The sequence below is a fragment of the Ascaphus truei genome, chromosome 22 (assembly GCF_040206685.1).
Source record: "Ascaphus truei isolate aAscTru1 chromosome 22, aAscTru1.hap1, whole genome shotgun sequence".
Classification (NCBI taxonomy): domain Eukaryota; kingdom Metazoa; phylum Chordata; class Amphibia; order Anura; family Ascaphidae; genus Ascaphus; species Ascaphus truei.
Genome location: NC_134504.1, coordinates 16,176,043 through 16,198,442, shown reverse-complemented (window position 1 = coordinate 16,198,442; position 22,400 = coordinate 16,176,043). Strand labels below are relative to the sequence as shown.

The 22,400-nt window shown below is 53.1% G+C and overlaps 1 protein-coding gene across 1 annotated transcript in view; it reads right to left on the bottom strand.

The window, feature by feature from the left end:
* SLC39A11 (solute carrier family 39 member 11) overlaps positions 1-21,327 on the bottom strand; it is a 258,516-nt gene extending 237,189 nt beyond the window's left edge. Inside the window, exon 1 of the mRNA XM_075579851.1 lies at positions 21,197-21,327. Coding sequence (XP_075435966.1) covers positions 21,197-21,266 — 70 coding nt within the window. The 5' untranslated portion in view covers positions 21,267-21,327. The remainder of the gene's footprint in view (positions 1-21,196) is intronic.
* Positions 21,328-22,400: the final 1,073 nt, after the last annotated feature.

Sequence of the window (22,400 nt, the reverse complement as noted above, 5' to 3'; positions counted from 1 at the left end):
AGGCAAAGTCCGTCATCTTAAACACTGACTGTGCGCTGCTCAATATACTGCTGCTTACAGACGCATGCGCAAAATATGTAACCCTCCATGCAGGACAGAGTGGGCGGTGAACACCGTGCACCGCCGGCCCGTCTGGCACCACAGGAGTTACAAAGACGCTAGATGTAGGTCTTAGAATAGATGCCACGAATGTCAACGCCTGGTGGCACTCTCACTATGGTGAGCCACAGTACAAGTTGTCGGACGCACCACGTCCTTTCAGCACGCTTGCGCCCTAGCTCAGGGCGTGGCTCAGACCGTGCCGGGAACAGTTCCCACACGCCGATCGATTTCCCCAGAGCAAACGGTGCTTCAGCTGCATAAAGAGGGAGGCAGAAAACCGGCAGGATGTGAGTTTCTCCGGGACGGCAAAGTAAACGGCAGTCATTCATTGCAAACGGAAAAGTATTATAAATCCGCTCCGTTCTACGCGGGACTGGTGAGCGGAAACTTCTGAACTTTGTATGATAGAAACCCACTTTCTTCCCCGCTCCGTCGGCCTGAGACCTTAGCCCCCCCCCTTGTGCTGTACACTTCTTTGCAGTCAAGCGTTTGTGCATCTTGTATCCAGATATCACGGCTGTCATCGATGGGGGTCGCCAGACTTCGCAGTTCCAGGCTCGTTTTCGTGTCTTTCTGTTCTCGAGAGACGAGGAGGAGTTTTACGGAAACCTGCCAGACTCACACACACACACACACTCTCACTCACACTCTCACACACACACACACTCTCACTCACACACTCTCACTCACACACACACTCGCTCACTCACACTCACACTCTCACTCTCACTCACACACACACTCTCTCACACTCTCGCACTCTCTCGCACTCTCTCGCACTCTCTCGCACACTCTCTCGCACTCTCGCACACTCTCTCACACTCTCTCACACTCTCTCACACTCTCTCACACTCTCTCACACTCTCTCACACTCTCTCACACTCTCTTGCACTCGCATACAGAATTGAGCTATTTTCAACCATTTCAAACTGAAGTTCACGGTCTATGGAGCAAATATGATTGTTAATGAACCAAGGACAAAGTGATTGCACATGTTTAAGTGACTGCTGTGATTACACTGTTTATTGGATTTGGTTACTTATATCTGTGTGATATATATATATATCACTTTGTATTTGTGTACATGCTCTGCACTGTTAGCTCGCTCCCGTCGCAGACGATCTTCTCTTACTGAACACGCGCTGTGTGAATTTGCAATACATTTTCTTTGTCACGTTCAGGTTTTTTCGTATCTTTATTTGTGACCTATTTGCAGACAATGCTTACAGCCCGAACGGTGCCAATGTCAACATTAAACCCAGCTGCTGAATTATTTGGGAACTGATATTCTAAGCGAGAGATGGGCAACTCCAGTCCTCACGCCCTCCCCCCTCCCCCCAATAGGGCAGGTGTTCAGGATATCCCAGCTTCAGCATAGTTGGCTCAATCAGGGGCTCAGTCGACTGAGCCTTTGATTGATTCACCTGTGCTGAAGCAGGGACTGATTGAGACACCTGTGCTGAAGCTGGGACTGATTGAGCCACCTGTGCTGAAGCTGGGACCGATTGAGCCACCTGTGCTGAAGCTGGGACCGATTGAGCCACCTGTGCTGAAGCTGGGACCGATTGAGCCACCTGTGCTGAAGCTGGGACCGATTGAGCCACCTGTGCTGAAGCTGGGATATCCTTAAAACCTGACCTGTTGGGGGGGGGGGGGTGGACTTGAGGACTGGAGTTGAGCCCCCTGTTATAGGCTGCATTAGTATAGACACGTTTGGGGCACACACAGATAAACATTCAGAATTAACGACTATAATTAGAGCAGCTTCTACCCGTAAAATGCTTTATGATAAAGCACATTTATTTAGCTAGCATGGTCTGTGCGTAATCGGACATCTGGTCGCAGCCGTCTCGCCACGCCAGGTCGCCGCTTCGCCAATAAGGTAAGTTAACTTAAGGGGTTTTAGCTGTTAGGGTAGGGGGTTAAGAGTAAGGGGCTGTGAGCACATGACCTGCATACGGGACAAGGGTTAATACACAGCTCGCAAGCTGCCCCACTCTTCACCTCTGCAATGGTCCCTCAAATGAACAATATCTCACCTCAATGCGTCCCCATATACCACCTGTCACGAACAGCTCACAAGTGAGTACGTGACTTAGATACGCAACCAGGGTTAATACTTATGGCTACTTTAGCCAACCCACCTTTCTCCTCTGCAAAGGTACCTCCAATGAGTTAATATTAACCCCTTACTCTATTGCAATCATATCTATACGCTTCCACCACCCGAGAAATGCAAATAAAATATGTAACATTTATATTTGCCAGGGTCCCAGGTCCCTCTTAATAATAGAAAAACGATGCAATTAACACACAAAAATCTGTTCTAGCAAAATGTGTCCGAAAATGTAACTACTCTCTCCAGAGCGTGCAAACAGTTCATTCAGAGTCCAAAGCATTATGTCAAAAATACAGTGCTTCAGATTACAGAAAAGGGATTACAAGAACATACAATTACAATAAATGCAGAACGGTTTCTCCAAATGAAAGGATAGAACATAAAACCCCATCCATTACCCTATGTCATAGGTTTTCTCCCTGAGAGGCCACTGGCGCAGAAGTGAGACTCATGTCTTAGGTCCAAACACGCCTCTGTTGAAATCTGATTTTCAGAAACTCTTCTGAAGCTTAAAGCTGCAGTTCAAGCACCTGTTTTTTTTAGTTTTTTTTTTTACTTCAATAGTTTCATGTGGGCAATCTCTACTTACCTAAAAAAACTGCATAGCTGCCGGTCAATTCATTCTCCGTCTATTGATCGGCGAAGTTTGGCGACATCTTTAGATCTGGGGAATGTAAATGGTTGCTATAGGAACAGGCATGCTTGTTAAAATAGAATACAAGAAAATTGGTCTTTCAAAATTGTTTTTTTTAAAACAGAAAATGCTAAAAGTATTTTGTCTTACTACAGAACTGATTTATTAAAAAAAACCACACATGGCGGATATTGCCTGAACTGCAGCTTTAAGTACAATTTTCCCCATTAAAACAACATAAGCCCAACTCTGTCATAAATCAGCTGTTAGATTAACAGTTTTACGACAGAGTAAAAAAAAAAAAAAAAACCTTACAAACGACATTTAAACTTTTCCTTAATATCTACACGTACTCATAACTTTCCTTCTGTAATACGTGCACACACACGTGAGCTACATCAATAGATTCAGGCGCTCATTACGGACGCAACGAGATTAATAACGACCGTCTTACCCATACATTTGAGCTACAAATGGATATCTGTCTCTTAGTACCCGCTAGACCTGACGTGTCTACAATCATTATATGCCACTCTGTGCCACGGATACACACATGTAATTCCTTTTTTTACATAGAATATCGACTTTCACAGTACAGCATTGATCATCTACTATATATTTCTGAAAGTGTCCTATGTGTCCGGGTCTGTATGTGTCTCCCTGTGTCCCTCCCCGTGTCCCTAGCGGCAATCTCATTGGACCTTGGGCCAGGCCAATGAGATTGCTCCCTTGGGCCGCCCGCCCCCGCACACCTCTCATTGGCCTGAGGCGGAGTGCAGGGGGCACACACACACACACACACACACACATCACTATACACACACATCACTATACACACACACACACACATCACTATACACACACACACACACATCACTATACACACACACACACACACACACACACACCACTATACACACACACACACATCACTATACACACACACACACATCACTATACACACACACACATCACTATACACACACACATCACTATACACACACACACACACACATCACTATACACACACACACACACACACACACACACAGTGTTACATACATTAGCGGGGCTCACAGTGTTAGCAGCACATCTCCCGCTCTCTTCCCCACCGGTCCCGGAGGCTCCGCCTCTTCCTCCGCCTCTCCCTGTTTCCCGCGCTTTCACCCCCCCCCCCTCCACGTGGGAGCTGCCGGACGGGTGAGGGAGCTGCCGGACGGGTGAGGGAGCGGCCGGACGGGTGAGGGAGCGGCCGGACGGGTGAGGAAGCGGCCGGACGGGTGAGGGAGCGGCCTTCACCTTCCCTCACTCATTTCCCCTCCACCCACCCACCCCCGGCGCCGCTACAGTCAGCGGGGGAGCGGAGTGAGCGAGCGCGCGCCAGGGACACAGCGGGGGAGCGGCCACAACACGCTGCCTCCCGCCTCACATCCACATGGGACCTGCCGGACGGGTGAGGGAACGGCCTTCCCCTCCCCTCACCCACCCCTCACTCCACTTCCCCTCCCTTCCACATCCCCTCCACCTCCTCTCCCCCCCTCTCCCTCTCCTCCCTCCACCTCCCCTCCTCCCCCCCTTCACATCCCCTCCACCTCCCCTCCACCCCTCCCCTTCACCTCCCCCCCTCCCCTTCACCTCCACCCCTCCCCTTCACCTCCCCTCCACCCCCCCCCCCTTCACCTCCCCTCCACCCCCCCCCTTCACCTCCCCTCCACCCCCCCCCTTCACCTCCCCTCCACCTCCCCTCCACCCCCCCCTCCCCTTCACCTCACCTCCACCCCCCCTTCACCTCCCCTCACCCACCCCTCACTCCACTTCCCCTCCCTTCCACATCCCCTCCACCTCCCCTTCCCCCCCCTCCCCCCTCCACCCCCTTCACCTCCCCTCCACTTCACCCCACCTTCACCTCCCCTCCAACCCCCCCTTAACCTCCCCTCCACCCCCCCCCCTTAACCTCCCCTCCACCCCCCCTTAACCTCCCCTCCACCCCCCCTTAACCTCCCCTCCACCCCCCCCTAACCTCCCCTCCACCCCCCCCCTTAACCTCCCCTCCACCCCCCCCCTTAACCTCCCCTCTACCCCCCCCTTAACCTCCCCTCCACCCCCCCTAACCTCCCCTCCACCCCCCTTAACCTCCCCTCCACCCCCCCCTTAACCTCCCCTCCACCCCCCCCTTAACCTCCCCTCCACCCCCCCCTTCACCTCCCCTCCACCCCCCTTCACCTCCCCTCCACACCCCCCCCTTCACCTCCCCTCCACCCCCCCCTTCACCTCCCCGCCACCCCCGCTTCACCTCCCCTCCACCCCCGCTTCACCTCCCCTCCACCCCTACCTTCACCTCCCCTTCACCCCCACCTTCACCCCACCCTCCACCCCCACATTCACCGCCCCCTCCACCCCCACCTTCACCCCCACCTTCACCCCACCCTCCACCCCCACATTCACCGCCCCCTCCACCCCCACCTTCACCCCCACCTTCACCTTCCCTTCACTCCCCCCTTACAACCTCCCACCTTCCCACATCCCCACCACCTCCCCCCCCCTTCCCACCTTCCTACCACCTCCCCCCCCTTCCCACCTTCCTACCACATCCCCCCCTTCCCACCACCTCCCCCCCTTCCCACCACCTCCCACCACCCCCCCCTTCCCACCACCTCCCCCCTTACCACCTTTCCACCACCTCCCCCCCTTACCACCACCTCCCACCCCTTACCACCCCCCCTTCACCTCCCCTCCACCCCCCCTTCATCTACCCTCACCCCCCCTTCACCTCCCCCCTCCCCCCCAGCCTCCCACCTACCCCCTCTGCCCCCCCTTCACCTCCCCTCCGCCCCCCCTTCACCTCCCCTCCGCCCCCCCTTCACCTCCCCTCCGCCCCCCCTTCACCTCCCCTCCACCCCCCCTTCACCATCCCCCACCACCCCCCCCCTCACCACCCATCCTCCTCACCTCCCCCCCCCTTCACCTCCCCTCACCACCCCTCCGACCTCACCTCCCCTCCTTCAATGCCTTTCGTCCGCCCTCCTGCCTCTGCCTTTCGCCCACCCGCACTTCTGCCTTTCACCCGCCCACCGCTCACACCCCTGCGCCACACAGCCGCCGCACGCACTCAACAGACACCCGCCACTCGACACACACTCGCCGCCTCTCACCCACCCCACACACTCGACACACACCTGCCGCATCCTGCCCCTACGCAACAATATCACTGACCAGCTGTCACCCGCACTCGCCACACACCCGCCGCCTCACACCCTAGCAGGACCCCGACCCACAGCCAGCACTCACTACCCATGCGCCACCCGTACTGAACACCCACCCGCCGCCTCACACCCGCTCACACCCTAGCAGGACACACGCCTCACATTTTCACATCACTTATGTCACCAAAATATACATTGTACTGTGGTGTGTTTACAATAAACCATTTTTATACAACATCGTATTACATTTTATTCCATCTTTCTTTTCAACATTATTATCCAACCTTTACAACAAATAGTCACCTATTGTTCCACCATTTATAAATAATACTACCTATTACGCATTTACATCCCGGGCAACGCCGGGTCTCTCAGCTAGTATCCTATATTGGTACACTTGCTACTTATACAATCCTGTATTGGTACATTTGCTACTTATACAGCTTTTGGTTATACAGTACACATAGTTTATACCCATGACTGTTGTTCCCAATTGTCTGTCTATGCTTAGCTTTCGATCTTGAAAGTGCCACATACCTGGTTGTGATCTATTATTTTCTTCCCTTTTTCTTGCGGCCCTTTCTCCTCCTTCAGAAGATCCAATTTATTCCTACCCTTAACATTTTTGTTATATAGGAGGAAGGCTCCACATAAAACATACAAAAAAGAAATAAAATAAAATCCTATTCTAAGTTTTAACATTAACTAAGTCACTCTAACTGAATCGACGTATCTCTCTAGTTTCTTTCATTTAAACACTTTATCCTGGTGAATCCTTGCGTACCTTATATATTACAGTAGTCTCTAGTATTTCCTCCCAGATTTTTCCTATTGATAAATTGGGTGTTTGTCAGGAACTGTTTCCAATGCTCAATCATCCTATTTTTTGAGGATGGCCCTTCTAACCATGCATCCCACCTGTCCAATTTGAACAGGTCCAGCATTTTGCGCTGTACTAGATCCAAAGTTGGTGCCTCTCTGTCTATCCACTTTAGCGCAATGCATCTCTTGACTATCAACAGAATTGTTTGGATAAGCCTACGGTATCTTGTTCTTTATCAAGGACTGGTCACGGATCCAGCCCTGGCGGCGTCCTGTTCGGCGTTGGTTTGGTATATTACCCAGCGCTTGTCTGTTCTCATTCCCCGAGACGATTTATAAGGGGGAAGCAAATATTGGCAGAAGCTTTTATCCGCGAGGCTTCTGCTAGCAATAAAGGAAGGAACTCAACCGTGCGACACTCGCAGGTGCGGGGACAGAGAGATTACAGCCGCGACGGTCCAGCGCGGGGAGAGGACGTCCTATCAAGTGCCAATGGAAGATGGCTCAAAGAGGCTTACGTTGCAGTTAACCCCTTCACACATAATACGTCCAGCAGGGTTATCAGTGTAACGGTCTCTTGCCAGGGATCACTGTTACATGTTACACTGGTTACATTATTCAATATAAAAGGGAAGGTATTATGGTCAGTGCTTCCTGTGAGGTTTGTTGGAGATTGTGATAACTATTCAAAGACCAACAAAATAATTATTTATGGATGTAACAGTGTGTACAGAGGTTTCCAAACCTCACAGGTCTCTTCTTCACATGTAAAGAGCTTTCCAACCTCACAGGTCTCTTCTTCGTGTGTACAGAGCTTTCCAAACCTCACAGGTCTCTTCTTCACATGTACAGAGCTTTCCCAACCTCAAAGGTCTCTTCTTCATGTGTACAGAACGTTCCCAACCTCACAGGTCTCTTCTTCACATGTACAGAGCTTTCCCAACCTCACAGGTCTCTTCTTCACATGTACAGAGCTTTTCCAAACCTCACCGGTCTCTTCTTCACGTGCACAGAGCTTTCCCAACCTCACAGGTCTCTTCTTCACATGTACAGAGCTTTCCCAACCTCACAGGTCTCTTCTTCACATGTACAGAGCTTTCCAAATCTCACAGGTCTCTTCTTCACATGTACAGAGCTTTCCCAAACTCACAGGTCTCTTCTTCACATGTACAGAGATTTCCAAAACTCACAGGTCTCTTCTTCACATGTACAGAGCTTTCCAAACCTCACGGGTCTCTTATTCACATGTACAGAGCTTTCCAAACCTCACAGGTCTCTTCTTCACATGTGCAGAGCTTTCCCAACATCACAGGTCTCTTCCTCAGGTGTCCAGAGCTTTCCAAACCTCACAGGTCTCTTCTTCACATGTACAGAGCTTTCCAAACCTCACAGGTCTCTTCTTCACATGTACAGAGCTTTCCAAACCTCACAGGTCTGTTCCTCAGGTGTCCAGAGCTTTCCATGTAAGGTCTTAGTGCGCTTTATGCAGTTCAAATATTTTGTTGTGTTTAATCTCTGCCAGGGAAAGGGTTAAGCTTTCCGTGTTTTTTGTCTTCTCTTTATTAAGTCACTAGCTGAAAGTACTCAGCATTGCTCGTGAATTCTAAGAAACCAACCTCATCCCCCCTACCCCTTCTCTCCCCCCCCCCTCATCTCTCTAACCCCCCTTATCGCTCTCCCTCCCATCACTTTCCTTAAATACCTTTATGATGTCCCCCTCCCGCACCAGCTGACTTCCTCTTTCTTCATCTGCTTTCTGTGTAAACTTTATAGCTACCTGACTCTCCTTATCTGCCACCAGGCTATGTGCGTTATGATATTACGTGCCAGATACACAACCTACCGGGTAACACCACCCTGTGTCTGACTCGCTTAGAGAAATTGTAATAACTTATAGAATGAAAAATAGAACGTATCCAATTGTATCCAAACAGACAAAACCCGGCTTCCCGATCATGGGAACCATCATGCAAAATGCGGTTACGATATCTTAGGTCCCGTCCATACTTTGCGCAAACAAAATGCAGGGGCCTATGGGGCCGGCCATAGTGGGCTGCGAGGAAGCGCGACGGAGCTCGCCCCTCCGGTCGGGAGAAAGTTCCAATCCGGCGCCAACAGGAGGGAGAGGAGAGAGCGCGGGCCCCCGGAGACGCGAGGCCCCAGGCTTCCGCCTTGCCCTAATGGCCAATACCGCCAGCGGTGCTATTCTCTGCCTCGTCCGTCAGCCAGCACGCAGGGTTAAAACGCGGTGGGTACCACATATCGTCTGCGCTCCTGTTTCGATCTCCCCCCCTCCACCCCCCCCCCCCCAGGGCGACAGTAAATGTCCTTATATACATCACTTTAACTTGCTTATTGGGGATCCTGGGAAAGAGCCCGTATCCATGGAAACGCTGCGCGGTAATGTCTAGGAGATATTCCACCAGCTGGGGGGGGAGGGGGTTCAGTCTACAGGAATGTGTGCGTCACGCAGAGCAATTACGGTGTCTGCGGGTAAAAGGGTTTCCTTAACCCTGTCACTGCCAGGCGACCCCCCAGTAATCTGCTATATATTTTGGGAAGGTGTCTGTCTGACTGCTCCACGTTGGTGAGATATCGTGACCACATTTTGCAGGATGGTTTCCGAGATCGAGGAGCTGGGTTTTGTCTGTGGTTGGTAACAATTCACTAATGACATCACTGATGACAAAAAAATGACATCACTGGTGTCAAACCGAACGACACGACTGATGACATCACATACGACATGATCCCCGTTAGAAGCGCTCGCTCGCACACTTCAGAGAGTGCAATGTCCCGCACAAACGCAGCGCTAGAGGCGCTCGCTCGCACACTTCAGAGAGTGCAATGTCCCGCACAAACGCAGCGCTAGAGGCGCTCGCTCGCACACTTCAGAGAGTGCAATGTCCCGCACACACGCAGCGCTAGAGGCGCTCGCTCGCACACTTCAGAGAGTGCAATGTCCCGCACACACGCAGCGCTAGAGGCGCTCGCTCGCACACTTCAGAGAGCGCAATGTCCCCCACACGCAGCGTTAGAGGCGCTCGCTCGCACACTTCAGAGAGCGCAATGTTCCCCACACGCAGCGTTAGAGGCGCTCGCTCGCACACTTCAGAGAGCGCAATGTCCCGCACACACGCAGCGTTAGAGGCGCTCGCTCGCACACTTCAGAGAGCGCAATGTCCCGCACACACACAGCGTTAGAGGCGCTCGCACACTTCAGAGAGCGCAATGTCCCGCACACACGCAGCGTTAGAGGCGCTCGCACACTTCAGAGAGCGCAATGTCCCGCACACACGCAGCGTTAGAGGCGCTCGCTCGCACACTTCAGAGAGCGCAATGTCCCCCACACGCAGCGTTAGAGGCGCTCGCTCGCACACTTCCGAGCGCAATGTCCCACACACGCAGCGTTAGAGGCGCTCGCTCGCACACTTCAGAGAGCGCAATATCCCGCACACACGCAGCGTTAGAGGCGCTCGCTCGCACACTTCAGAGAGCGCAATGTCCCCCACACGCAGCGCTAGAGGCGCTCGCTCGCACACTTCAGAGAGCGCAATGTCCCACACACACGCAGCATTAGAAGCGCTCGCTCGCACACTTCAGAGAGCGCAATGTCCCGCACACACGCAGCGTTAGAGGCGCTCGCTCGCACACTTCAGAAAGTGCAATGTCCCACACGCAGTGTTAGAAGCGCTCGCTCGCACACTTCAGAGAGCGCAATGTCCCGCACACACGCAGCGTTAGAGGCGCTCGCTCGCACACTTCAGAGAGCGCAATGTCCCGCACACGCAGCGTTAGAGGCGCTCGCTCGCACACTTCAGAGAGCGCAATGTCCCCCACACACGCAGCGTTAGAGGCGCTCGCTCGCACACTTCAGAGCATGCAATGTCCCACACACGCAGCGTTAGAGGCGCTCGCTCGCACACTTCAGAGAGCGCAATGTCCCACACACACGCAGCGTTAGAGGCGCTCGCTCACACACTTCAGAGAGCGCAATGTCCCCCACACGCAGCGTTAGAAGCGCTTGCTCGCACACTTCAGAGAGCGCAATGTCCCGCACACACACAGCGTTAGAGGCGCTCGCTCGCACAGTTCAGAGAGCGTAATGTCCCGCACACAGCGTTAGAGGCGCTCGCTCGCACACTTCAGAGAGCGCAATGTCCCCCACACGCAGCGTTAGAGGCGCTCACTCGCACACTTCAGAGAGCGCAATGTCCCACACACGCAGCATTAGAGGCGCTCGCTCACTTCAGAGAGTGCAATGTCCCACACACACGCAGCGTTAGAGGCGCCCGCTCGCACACTTCAGAGAGCGCAATATCCCGCACACACGCAGCATTAGAGGCGCCCGCTCGCACACTTCAGAGCGCAATGTCCCACACACGCAGCGTTAGAGGCGCCCGCTTGCACACTTCAGAGAGCGCAATGTCCCCCACACACGCAGCATTAGAGGCGCTCGCTCGCACACTTCAGAGAGCGCAATATCCCGCACACACGCAGCATTAGAGGCGCCCGCTCGCACACTTCAGAGAGCGCAATGTCCCCCCCACACACACAGCGTTAGAGGCGCTCGCTCGCACACTTCAGAGAGCGCAATATCCCCCACACACGCAGCGTTAGAGGCGCCCGCTCGCACACTTCAGAGAGCGCAATGTCCCCCACACGCAGCGTTAGAGGCGCTCGCTCGCACACTTCAGAGAGCGCAATGTCCCCCACACGCAGCGTTAGAGGCGCTCGCTCGCACACTTCAGAGCGCAATGTCCCACACACGCAGCATTAGAGGCGCTCGCTCGCACACTTCAGAGAGCGCAATGTCCCACACACACGCAGCGTTAGAGGCGCTCGCTCGCACACTTCAGAGAGCGCAATGTCCCACACACACACAGCGTTAGAGGCGCCCGCTCGCACACTTCAGGACCTCAGAGGCAATGACACTATTATGATGGAAGAGTTGAGGCTTCAGCCGGGGGTTTCCCAATAACAAATGAAAAAATGAAATGGGTCATTAACAAATCTCCCTATTTTGTGGTTCCTTAGAACCTGCGAGCGACGTCGGCTGCTGGGATAACGAGTAGGACATTACTACATAGTGTGTTATGTCGGAGGGGGGTCATTTCACAGAACTCTGACCGCCTTTTATAGGGGCTTTAACCGCAGTGTCCTGCCTAACCCCAAAACAGCACAGGAGTTACAGCACTGCAGGGCTGATGCAGTATGTCTGTCTGGGACTTACGGACGCACACATAGTGACAGGTGGAAGATGTCCCCTCGGGGTCCGAGTGGATACAGCCCTGTTTGGGATTGACGCCATTCTCCGTTCATTACACCGGTATTACTCTACACTTCCGCCACGTCCAGCCTAGCTAAGCAGCCGAGTGACATTTCCCCCAGTAAAACACTGCACATATATCTGTGTTACAAATGCTGGCAAATTCTTCAAGTATATTATATGTCTAACTCTTTGGGTGCTCCCAAGACATAGTCACTATGTCATGGGGCCTGGCACTCCAGTGGTTACGTCACGCCAGAGGAAACGTTGTTTTCCCGCGTAGATGGCGTTCTGCGTTCCCGCCGCGGTCATGTGGCCGCCCTTTGCAGGCAGGCGCCGCGCCACTCCGGCACTCAAAGGTATGCATGCATCCAAAAATGACATTATAATGCTTGTGGCCCAAGCGGTTCTGATCGGCTGTCAAATTCCCGACCCAAACGGAACCGGAGCTTCCTGCCCTTCAGAAGTCGGATACCGGAAAAGCGCTGCGTCACGAGACGCCGAAGTGCTGGGTCCGGCGGCACTGAAAAGGTTAAGTCCGAAGCGGCCGTTGACCATTTACGTTAATAGGGATTTTTCCGGCACAAAATGTCCCAACCGGTGCCCCGCTCAATATAGAATGACACCCCCCTAAGAACCTAGAATATGTTGCTGCTCTCTGACACGCCAGGAGTTAACGATATTGCTCAAAGGCAAGGGTTAAACACAGACCTGGCCGTCCGTGGGGAGGTACACCTTGATACAGAGTGGCTAACGTCCAGTCCTCAAGCCCCTGCAACAGGACAGGTTTTCAGGATAAGCCAGCACAGGTGGCTCAATCAGGCTTGAGGACTGGAGTTGAGCACCCCTGTTCTAGGCTGCATTAGTCTTCGACTGAGCCACCTGTGCTGAAGCTGGGATATCCTGAAAACCTGACCTGTTGGGGGTGAGGGGGGGGCAAGATGAGAACTGGGGTTGAGCCCCCCTGTTCAAGGCTGCATCAGTCGACTGAGCCTCTGATTGAGCCCCCTGTGCTAAAGCAGGGAATGATTTAGCCACCTGTGCTGAAGCAGGGATGTCCTGAAAACCTGACCTGTTGGGGAGGGGGGGGGCCTGCCTTGATAATCAGCGGTCAGGAAGCAGTGTGTATGTAGGCGCTGGTTGTATTTAGCTCTGCAGCGCAGAATCTATTGGGACACTCTCTAATTCAGCCATATAAAGTGATCCGCGCACACAGCCCAGTGTATATCAAAGTAATAAATCCGCGCCATAAAACCGCTCGAGACACAAAAAACAAAACTACAGCCGCGTGCGAGAGCCCGGTCAGGTATTCCAGCAGGGAGCCCGTCCGTCCAGCAAGTCAGCACTTCTATTTACAGAGGGACGGGGCTATTAAGCACTGCCGGAGGCGCGGAGAGGGAATGCTCGTTAAACGGGCGCAAGGCGCTCGCTGCAAAAAAAAACCCCTAATCGTGCGTCACTTCAAAAGGGGGAGGGAGGAACATCGGGAACCGGGGAAGAAAATAAAAGGAATAAAAACAAGATACATAATATATATATACACACACATACTGTGACACTTTGTACTCATTTGCATGTTATTTCCCAGAATCCCTTGCTGCATTGGAAGAACTGTATAATGGTGAAAGGCGGGGTTGCAGACCTGTCTAAGACATGTGAATGTGCTCACAAGTGAATTTTTTTTTGCTATATGTTGGAGTTTTTTTTGTCACCTTTTTCACCCACCATAACTTAAATAATGTGTCACACACACACACACACACACACACACACACACACACACACACACACACACACACACACACACACACACACACACACACACACACACACACACACACACACACACACACACACACACACACACACACCTCTCTCTATATAATGGATATTTAGCCGCTGTTGATTTAATAAAAAGATGCTTCTTTCTTCCAGCCAATAGCAGCAGAGCACATTCAATAAACCGTAGCTCCGAGCGCTGATACTGACAAGGAGACAGCGAGAAACTCATAAAACAGGCCCAGGAAAAGTCAGTCCTGGAATGTGTGCGGCACAAACCCTGTTATCTGCACTGGTAATGAGTCTTCATCTCTGGAGCAGGGGCCGCCTCATACACAGGGGTGCTGGAGCAGAGGCCGCCTCATACACAGGGGTGCTGGAGCAGAGACCGCCTCATACACAGGGGGTGCTGGAGCAGAGGCCGCCTCATACACAGGGGGTGCTCAACTCCAGTCCTCAACCCCCCTCCCCCCAACAGGTCAGATTTTCAGGATATACCAGCTTCAGCACAGGTGGCTCAATCAGTCCCTGCTTCAGCAGAGGTGGCTCAAACTGAGCCTCAGATTGAGCCACCTGTGCTGAAACAGGGATAAACTGAAAACTTGATCTGTTGGGGGAGGTGGGGCTTGAGGACTGGAGTTGAGCCCCCCTGAATTATCAGCCCCTTTTAAAAATGCCCTTTTCCCCCCTCTTCATATAAACCCACAAATAGCACAGATATTTGTTATCCTTGGAAGATTATATATTGGACATACCATATTTCCAAGGCTGCATTATCGTTGCGTGTTTGTGTGGCTGGGGGGGTGGGGAGGGTGATGTCTTTGCCTACTTGCAACACTCCGAAGTACTGAAATACACCTCCCTTCCCTCCTCCTTCTCTGGTACTAGTTTCCTGCTAGCTGGGGTTTTCCTCCTGCATTTTTATTACTAAGCCGGGTTATTCATTTATTCTGCTTGGGTGATGAAAAGCCTGCAGATAACGCAGCTGCGATCTCCCGGGCGGGAGCAGGCGCTGCGTCTCGCTCTGGGTTATTCATTTCGCTTGCGGAAATAATAAAGGCGGCTTCTGCCGTGGAGATAACGCGCTGAGAGCGCGTCCGGGCTCGGCGCTTGAGCACTCATTTCCCTGGTCTGGCTTTTAGATCTCCAGATTCACGGAACATTTGGCCAACTAATCACCCTCCCCCCCACCCCCCACTTAATCCACCTAAGAGATGGGGTGGCCAACTCCAGTCCTCAAGGGCCACCAACAGGTTAGGATTTTGGGATATCCATGCTTCAGCACAGGAGGCTCAATCAGTGGCTCAGTCTTCGAGCGAGCCACTGATTGAGCCAACCGTGCTGAAGCAGGGCTATCCCTAATATCTGGCCTGTTGGTGACCCGTGAGGACTGGGGTTGGTCATCCAAGCCTTAGAGTAACGTCCTTCAGAGCCGGGCCTTAGAGTAACGTCCTTCAGAGCCGGGCCTTAGAGTAACGTTCCTCAGAGCCGGGCCTTAGAGTAACGTCCTTCAGAGCCAAGCCTTAGAGTAACGTCCTTCAGAGCCGGGCCTTAGAGTAACGTTCCTCAGAGCCGGGCCTTAGAGTAACGTCCTTCAGAGCCAAGCCTTAGAGTAACGTCCCTCAGAGCCGGGCCTTTGAGTAACGTCCTTCAGAGCCGGGCCTTAGAGTAACGTCCCTCAGAGCCGGGCCTTAGAGTAACGTCCTTCAGAGCCGGGCCTTAGAGTAACGTCCTTCAGAGCCGGGCCTTAGAGTAACGTCCTTCAGAGCCGGGCCTTAGAGTAACGTCCTTCAGAGCCAAGCCTTAGAGTAACGTCCTTCAGAGCCAAGCCTTAGAGTAACGTCCTTCAGAGCCGGGCCTTAGAGTAACGTTCCTCAGAGCCGGGCCTTAGAGTAACGTTCCTCAGAGCCGGGCCTTAGAGTAACGTCTTTCAGAGCCGGGCCTTAGAGTAACGTCCTTCAGAGCCGGGCCTTAGAGTAACGTCCTTCAGAGCCGGGCCTTAGAGTAACGTTCCTCAGAGCCGGGCCTTAGAGTAACGTTCCTCAGAGCCGGGCCTTAGAGTAACGTCCTTCAGAGCCGGGCCTTAGAGTAACGTTCCTCAGAGCCGGGCCTTAGAGTAACGTCCTTCAGAGCCGGGCCTTAGAGTAACATCCTTCAGAGCCGGGCCTTAGAGTAACGTCCCTCAGAGCCGGGCCTTAGAGTAACGTCCCTCAGAGCCGGGCCTTAGAGTAACGTCCCTCAGAGCCGGGCCTTAGAGTAACGTCCCTCAGAGCCGGGCCTTAGAGTAACGTTCCTCAGAGCCGGGCCTTAGAGTAACGTCCCTCAGAGTAACGTTCCTCAGAGCCGGGCCTTAGAGTAACGTCCTTCAGAGCCGGGCCTTAGAGTAACGTCCCTCAGAGCCGGGCCTTAGAGTAACGTTCCTCAGAGCCGGGCCTTAGAGTAACGTCCCTCAGAGCCGGGCCTTAGAGTAACGTCCCTCAGAGCCGGGCCTTAGAGTAACGTTCCTCAGAGCCGGGCCTTAGAGTAACGTCCCTCAGAGCCGGGCCTTAGAGTAACGTTCCTCAGAGCCGGGCCTTAGAGTAACGTCCTTCAGAGCCGGGCCTTAGAGTAACGTCCCTCAGAGCCGGGCCTTAGAGTAACGTTCCTCAGAGCCGGGCCTTAGAGTAACGTCCCTCAGAGCCGGGCCTTAGAGTAACGTCCCTCAGAGCCGGGCCTTAGAGTAACGTCCCTCAGAGCCAGGCCTTAGAGTAACGTTCCTCAGAACCGGGCCTTAGAAAACTAGAAGATCTCATTCAAAATACTGGCGGTTTAACAAAAATATAGAAGCCTAACAATGTGCCTCTCCCTGCAGAAAATAAACGCGTTATACTCCTACGGCCGAGGCCCCGCGGCCTCAGTCAGCGCGCCCGCACTGCATGCAGGCGGCGCGCTGAGAGGCAATTGACCACTACCTGCGGTCTGTAGGGAGCTGGAGCGGGGGCGTGGTTTGAGCGGAGGGTCCGTCCGTCCGTCCCCCACACACACACTTCCCCCCGCCTCCCTCCCGTAGCTCCTTCCCTGCTCCCCTCCTTACCGCCTCATTGGCTCACTCGCACACCGCGTGACGCGTCAACGCTTCAGAACACCACCTTCTGGTAGCGCTGGCCGGCTGACGCGTCACAGCACGTAGTGAGACACGGAGGGTGGAGGCAGCGGGGACCAACAGATTGCAAGTAAGGGGCTAGTGGCGCACGCGTCGCCGACCGCCGCGGGTCCTCGGCCTAATGCACAATGTTGCCGCAGCATTTTAATCCAGGTTTTAGCTGTAAAAAAGGGCAGTGCCACGTGTGTCTTTATGTTACCGGACCGCGGGAGGGAACAAGAACGGACCCGTACAAACTCCTTCAGACACAGCCCAAATCCTAAAGCATCCCTCTCAATTTCATCTCTATCCACCCAGAGTCTATAATAAAATCCCCAGGCAAAGGACAGTATTACTGTCGGAAGCCCACATGGTCCCCTTATTCACACTGCCACCCGGTGGTGGGATAGTGACATGGATTATTTGGGGCCATAAGAAGCTTTTGAAGCAGCAGTCCCCGCGCTGATAAACATTTCTTTTATAGATCTCTCCTTGCCCTTTCCAACCCGGTTTTATGTTTGCGATATAACGGGGTTAACTTTTGGAGTGTCTGGGAGGTTAAAATGGAGCTCTCCGCAGAGCCCACAATGGCAATCTCAGAAGCTGAAGATTTTTTTTTTTTAAAACATGGATTTTAGAAACACCCAAAAACATTTTTTTTTGCAAAAAGTAAAAGCCCAGGACATGCTCAGAGAGCAGGATACCAACATGATACGTGTACATTTTATATATGCTTTGGGGAGAGTTGGTGGTTTAAAGGGTCTCCGAATTCATAGGGATTATGTATTTACCTCTATTTGCTGCAATGCATTCATTCCGGGTAATAATATTCATGCCTGTGTCCTTTTACCCTGGAGCATAGTCACGTGACACATTACTGCCATGTTATCAAAGATGGGATTAAACATTTTAGCAACTCCAGTGCTGGGGGGAGGCTGTTACATGGGCAAGGAGAGGGAGCGGCTCAGTGAGTAAAGACTCTGACTGGCAGTGAGTGTGAAGCAGAGGAACCTGGTTCAATTCCTGGTGTCGGCTCCTTGTGACCTTGGGCAAGTCACTTTATCTCCCTGTGCCTCAGGCACCAAAAACATAGATTGTAAGCTCTGCGGGGCAGGGACTGTGCCTGCAAAATGTCTCTGTAAAGTGCTACGTAAAGCTAGCAGCGCTATACAAGAACACGCTGTTATTATTATAGCGCTTCCCAGCAGTAATACACAACATCATTATATACTGTAACACAGGGGTGCTCACCTCCAATCCCCAAGCCTCCCTAACAGGTCAGGTTTTTAGGATCTCAGCTTCAGCACAGGTGGCTCAATCAGTCCCTGCTTCAGCACAGGTGGCTCAGAGGCTCCGTCTTCAACTGAGCCACTGATTTAGCCACCTGTGCTGAAGCTGGGAAATCCTGATAACCTGACTTGTTGGGGGGCTTGAGGACTGGAGTTGAGCCCCACTTCCCTAAGGGACCTTCATCAGGGGTGGACAGATGTGACACTTTTGTCTACCCCTAAAGAACCCTTAGGCTGCGATTATAGTAGGCGCTGCGGTGCGTGCGATTTTGTGCACTGCGAGAACAAAGTGCAGCAGCTGATAGGGGCCGGCCATAGTGCGCACGAGCGCGCCCGCGATGCAGAGCGACCGCGCGGCAGATTTTTCAAAAGACAAATCATTCCGTGAGTGGTTCAGCCAGTGATGGCGAACCAGCCTGGTGACATCTGCCACGCCTCCTTAATCGCTGGAAGCTCAGTTCACCCATCGCACGGGCGACAGGCGCGTGTGACGCCATGCTGTCTGTCGCGCACGTCTACTATGATCTTAGCCTAAGGCTTGTAATATAGTATGCGCTAGTGCGCGTGCGGTCACGGCGTTGCGCGTTTAGTGTCTATAAGGCAAGCGGTGATGAGAGCAGCTAGGAGGCGTGGTTATGACATCAAAGCGTTAGGCCGCACTGTGATTGGCTCACAGCATCATGTGGCACGGCAACAACGCGAAAATACAAATTTCTTGTATTTCCTCAGATCTGCCGCGCCAACGCTCGCGGCCGCGCGCGCGTCTCCACTATAGCAACATCAGGCTCACACCGGCAATTATCATTGACGCGCGCGTGCACGGTAGCGCACTATATTACAGGCCTTAGCCCCTTGGCAAAGCTACTATGTCTTGAGGTCTGGGATACCAGATGCCCCGTGACGTACGCGCGCGTCTGCCGGTACTTTGATTTTTTGTGTGTGTGCGCACCATCACCCCCAGGGGACTATTACCCTCATAACATGTGCCCTCTGTTAGAGGTTTGTGTGTTTGCCAAGTCACCCCCAGAATGTTATGCGCTTGTTAACATGAGTCAGGTATTTTTATCGGCACAGTGCGCTGTACAGAGATATAAAAAGGCTTAATACAGGGAGATTAATACACATACATACTTAATACAGGGAGATTAATACAGATACATACATACATAATACAGGGAGATTAATACACATACATACATAATACAGGGAGATTAATACAGATACATACATACATAATACAGGGAGATTAATACACATACATACATACATAATACAGGGAGATTAATACAGATACATACATAATACAGGGAGATTAATACACATACATAATACAGGGAGATTAATACACATACATACATAATACAGGGAGATTAATACACACATAATACAGGGAGATTAATACACATACATACATAATACAGGGAGATTAATACACATACATACATAATACAGGGAGATTAATACACATACATACATACATACATAATCTTTAACGGTGCATGCAATGTCTTGTATATAATGTACTAGCTGAGAGACCCGGCGTTGCCTGTGAGTTAAATTTCCCGCTAGGAAAAGGGGGGAGGAAAGAGGGGGGGAGAAGGGGGGGGGGGGAGGGACAGTGGACAGGAGGAGGGGAGGGGGGAGGGACAGTGGACAGGAGGGGAGGGGGGGAGGGACAGTGGACAGGAGGAGGGGAGGGACAGTGGACAGGAGGAGGGGAGGGGGGGAGGGACAGTGGACAGGAGGGGGGAGGGACAGTGGACAGGAGGAGGGGAGGGGGGAAGGGACAGTGGACAGGAGGAGGGGAGGGGGGGAGGAACAGTGGACAGGAGGGGGGGAGGGACAGTGGACGGGAGGGGGGGAGGGACAGTGGACGGGAGGGGGGGAGGGACAGTGGACGGGAGGGGGGGAGGGACAGTGGACGGGAGGGGGGGGGACAGTGGACGGGAGGGGGGGGACAGTGGACGGGAGGGGGGGGGACAGTGGACGGGAGGGGGGGGACAGTCGACGGGAGGGGGGGGGACAGTGGACGGGAGGGGGAGGACAGTGGACAGGAGGGGGGGACAGTGGACAGGAGGGGGGGACAGTGGACAGGAGGGGGGACAGTGGACAGGAGGGGGGGCACAGTGGACAGGAGGGGGGGGACAGTGGACAGGAGGGGGGGACAGTGGAGAGGGGGGCACAGTGGACAGGAGGGGGGGGGGACAGTGGACAGGAGGGGGGACAGTGGACAGGAGGGGGGGACAGTGGACAGGAGGGGGGGACAGTGGACAGGAGGGGGGGGGACAGTGGACAGGAGGGGGGGACAGTGGACAGGAGGGGGGGGGACAGTGGACAGGAGGGGGGGGACGGTGGACAGGAGGGGGGGGACGGTGGACAGGAGAGGGGGGGGACAGTGGACAGGAGGGGGGACAGACAGTGGACAGGAGGGGGGACGGACAGTGGACAGGAGGGGGGTGGGTTGCTTACAATTTCCGGGTCCCTCCTCTCCACTCCCCCTGTATGTTTCTCCGTTCCCCCCTCTCTCTCCGCTCCTGCTCCCCCCCCCATGCGTAGCTCCGGTCCGCCACCCTAGAGTGTCTGACAGTGTCACACACAGACACACAGTGTAACATACACACACACAGTGTAACACACAGACACAGTGTAACACACACACACACAGTGTCACACACACACAGTGTCCCCCCCCACACACACAGTGTCACACACACACACACACACACACACACACACACACACACACACACACACACACACACACACACACACACACACAGTGACACACACACACACACACACACAGTGAGACACACACACACAGTGACACACACACAGTGAGACACACACACACCTACCTCTCCTTCCGGCCGCCGCCATCTTAGTTAGTCCGCGAGGGAGGAAGGGGGTCCTTCCGGGCGCCGCCATCTTAGGCGCAGCGTGGCAGCTGCAGGCTGCCTGCCCACTGCCTGTCGGAGCACCAGGGGGAGGTGAGTGGAGCACCGGGGGGGAGGTGAGCGGAGCACCGGGGGGGAGCTGAGCGGAGCACCGGGGGGGAGCTGAGCGGAGCACCGGGGGGGGAGCTGAGCGGAGCACCGGGGGGAGCTGAGCGGAGCACCGGGGGGGAGGAGAGCGGAGCACCGGGGGGGAGCTGAGCGGAGCACCGGGGGGGGGGGGAGCTGAGCGGAGCACCGGGGGGGGGGGGAGTGGAGCACCGGGGAGGGCGGGAGGTGAGTGTGATGGGGGGGGGGAGAGGACAGAGAGAGAGGTAGGTGTGTGTGTGTGACCTTTGGCCCGTCACTCTGCCTCAGGCCAATGAGAGGTGTGCGGGGGCGGGCGGGCCAAAGGACCAATGAGATTTCCCCTAGGGGACACAGGACATCCAGACAGGCATACAGTGCTTTCACTAATATAGTATAAGATACCCTGCTCATTTATGTAACTGTATTTGTAAACATGTATTATTTGTCTTAACTCTGTGCCCAGGACATACTTGAAAACGAGAGGTAACTCTCAAATGTATTACTTCCTGGTAACACATTTTATAAATAAATAAATAAATAAAAAAACATAATACAGGGAGATTAATACACATACATACATACATAATACAGGGAGATTAATACACATACATACATACATAATACAGGGAGATTAATACACATACATACATAATACAGGGAGATTAATACACATACATACAGTTAGGTCCGGAAATAATTGGACACTGACACAATTTTCATAATTTGGGCTCTGTACGCCACCACAATGGATTTTAAATGAAACAACTGAGATGCAATAGAAGTGCAGACTTTCAGCTTTAATTCAAGGGGTTGAACAAAAATATCGTATGAAACGTTTAGGAATTGCAACCATTTTCATACACACTCCCCTTATTTCAGGGGCTCAAATGTAATTGGACAAATTAACACAATCATAAATAAAATGTTCATTTTTAATACTTTGTCGTGAATCCTTTGCAGGCATTGACTGCTTGAAGTCTGGAACACATGGACATCACCAAACGCTGGGTTTCCTCCTTTGTGATGCTTTGCCAGGACC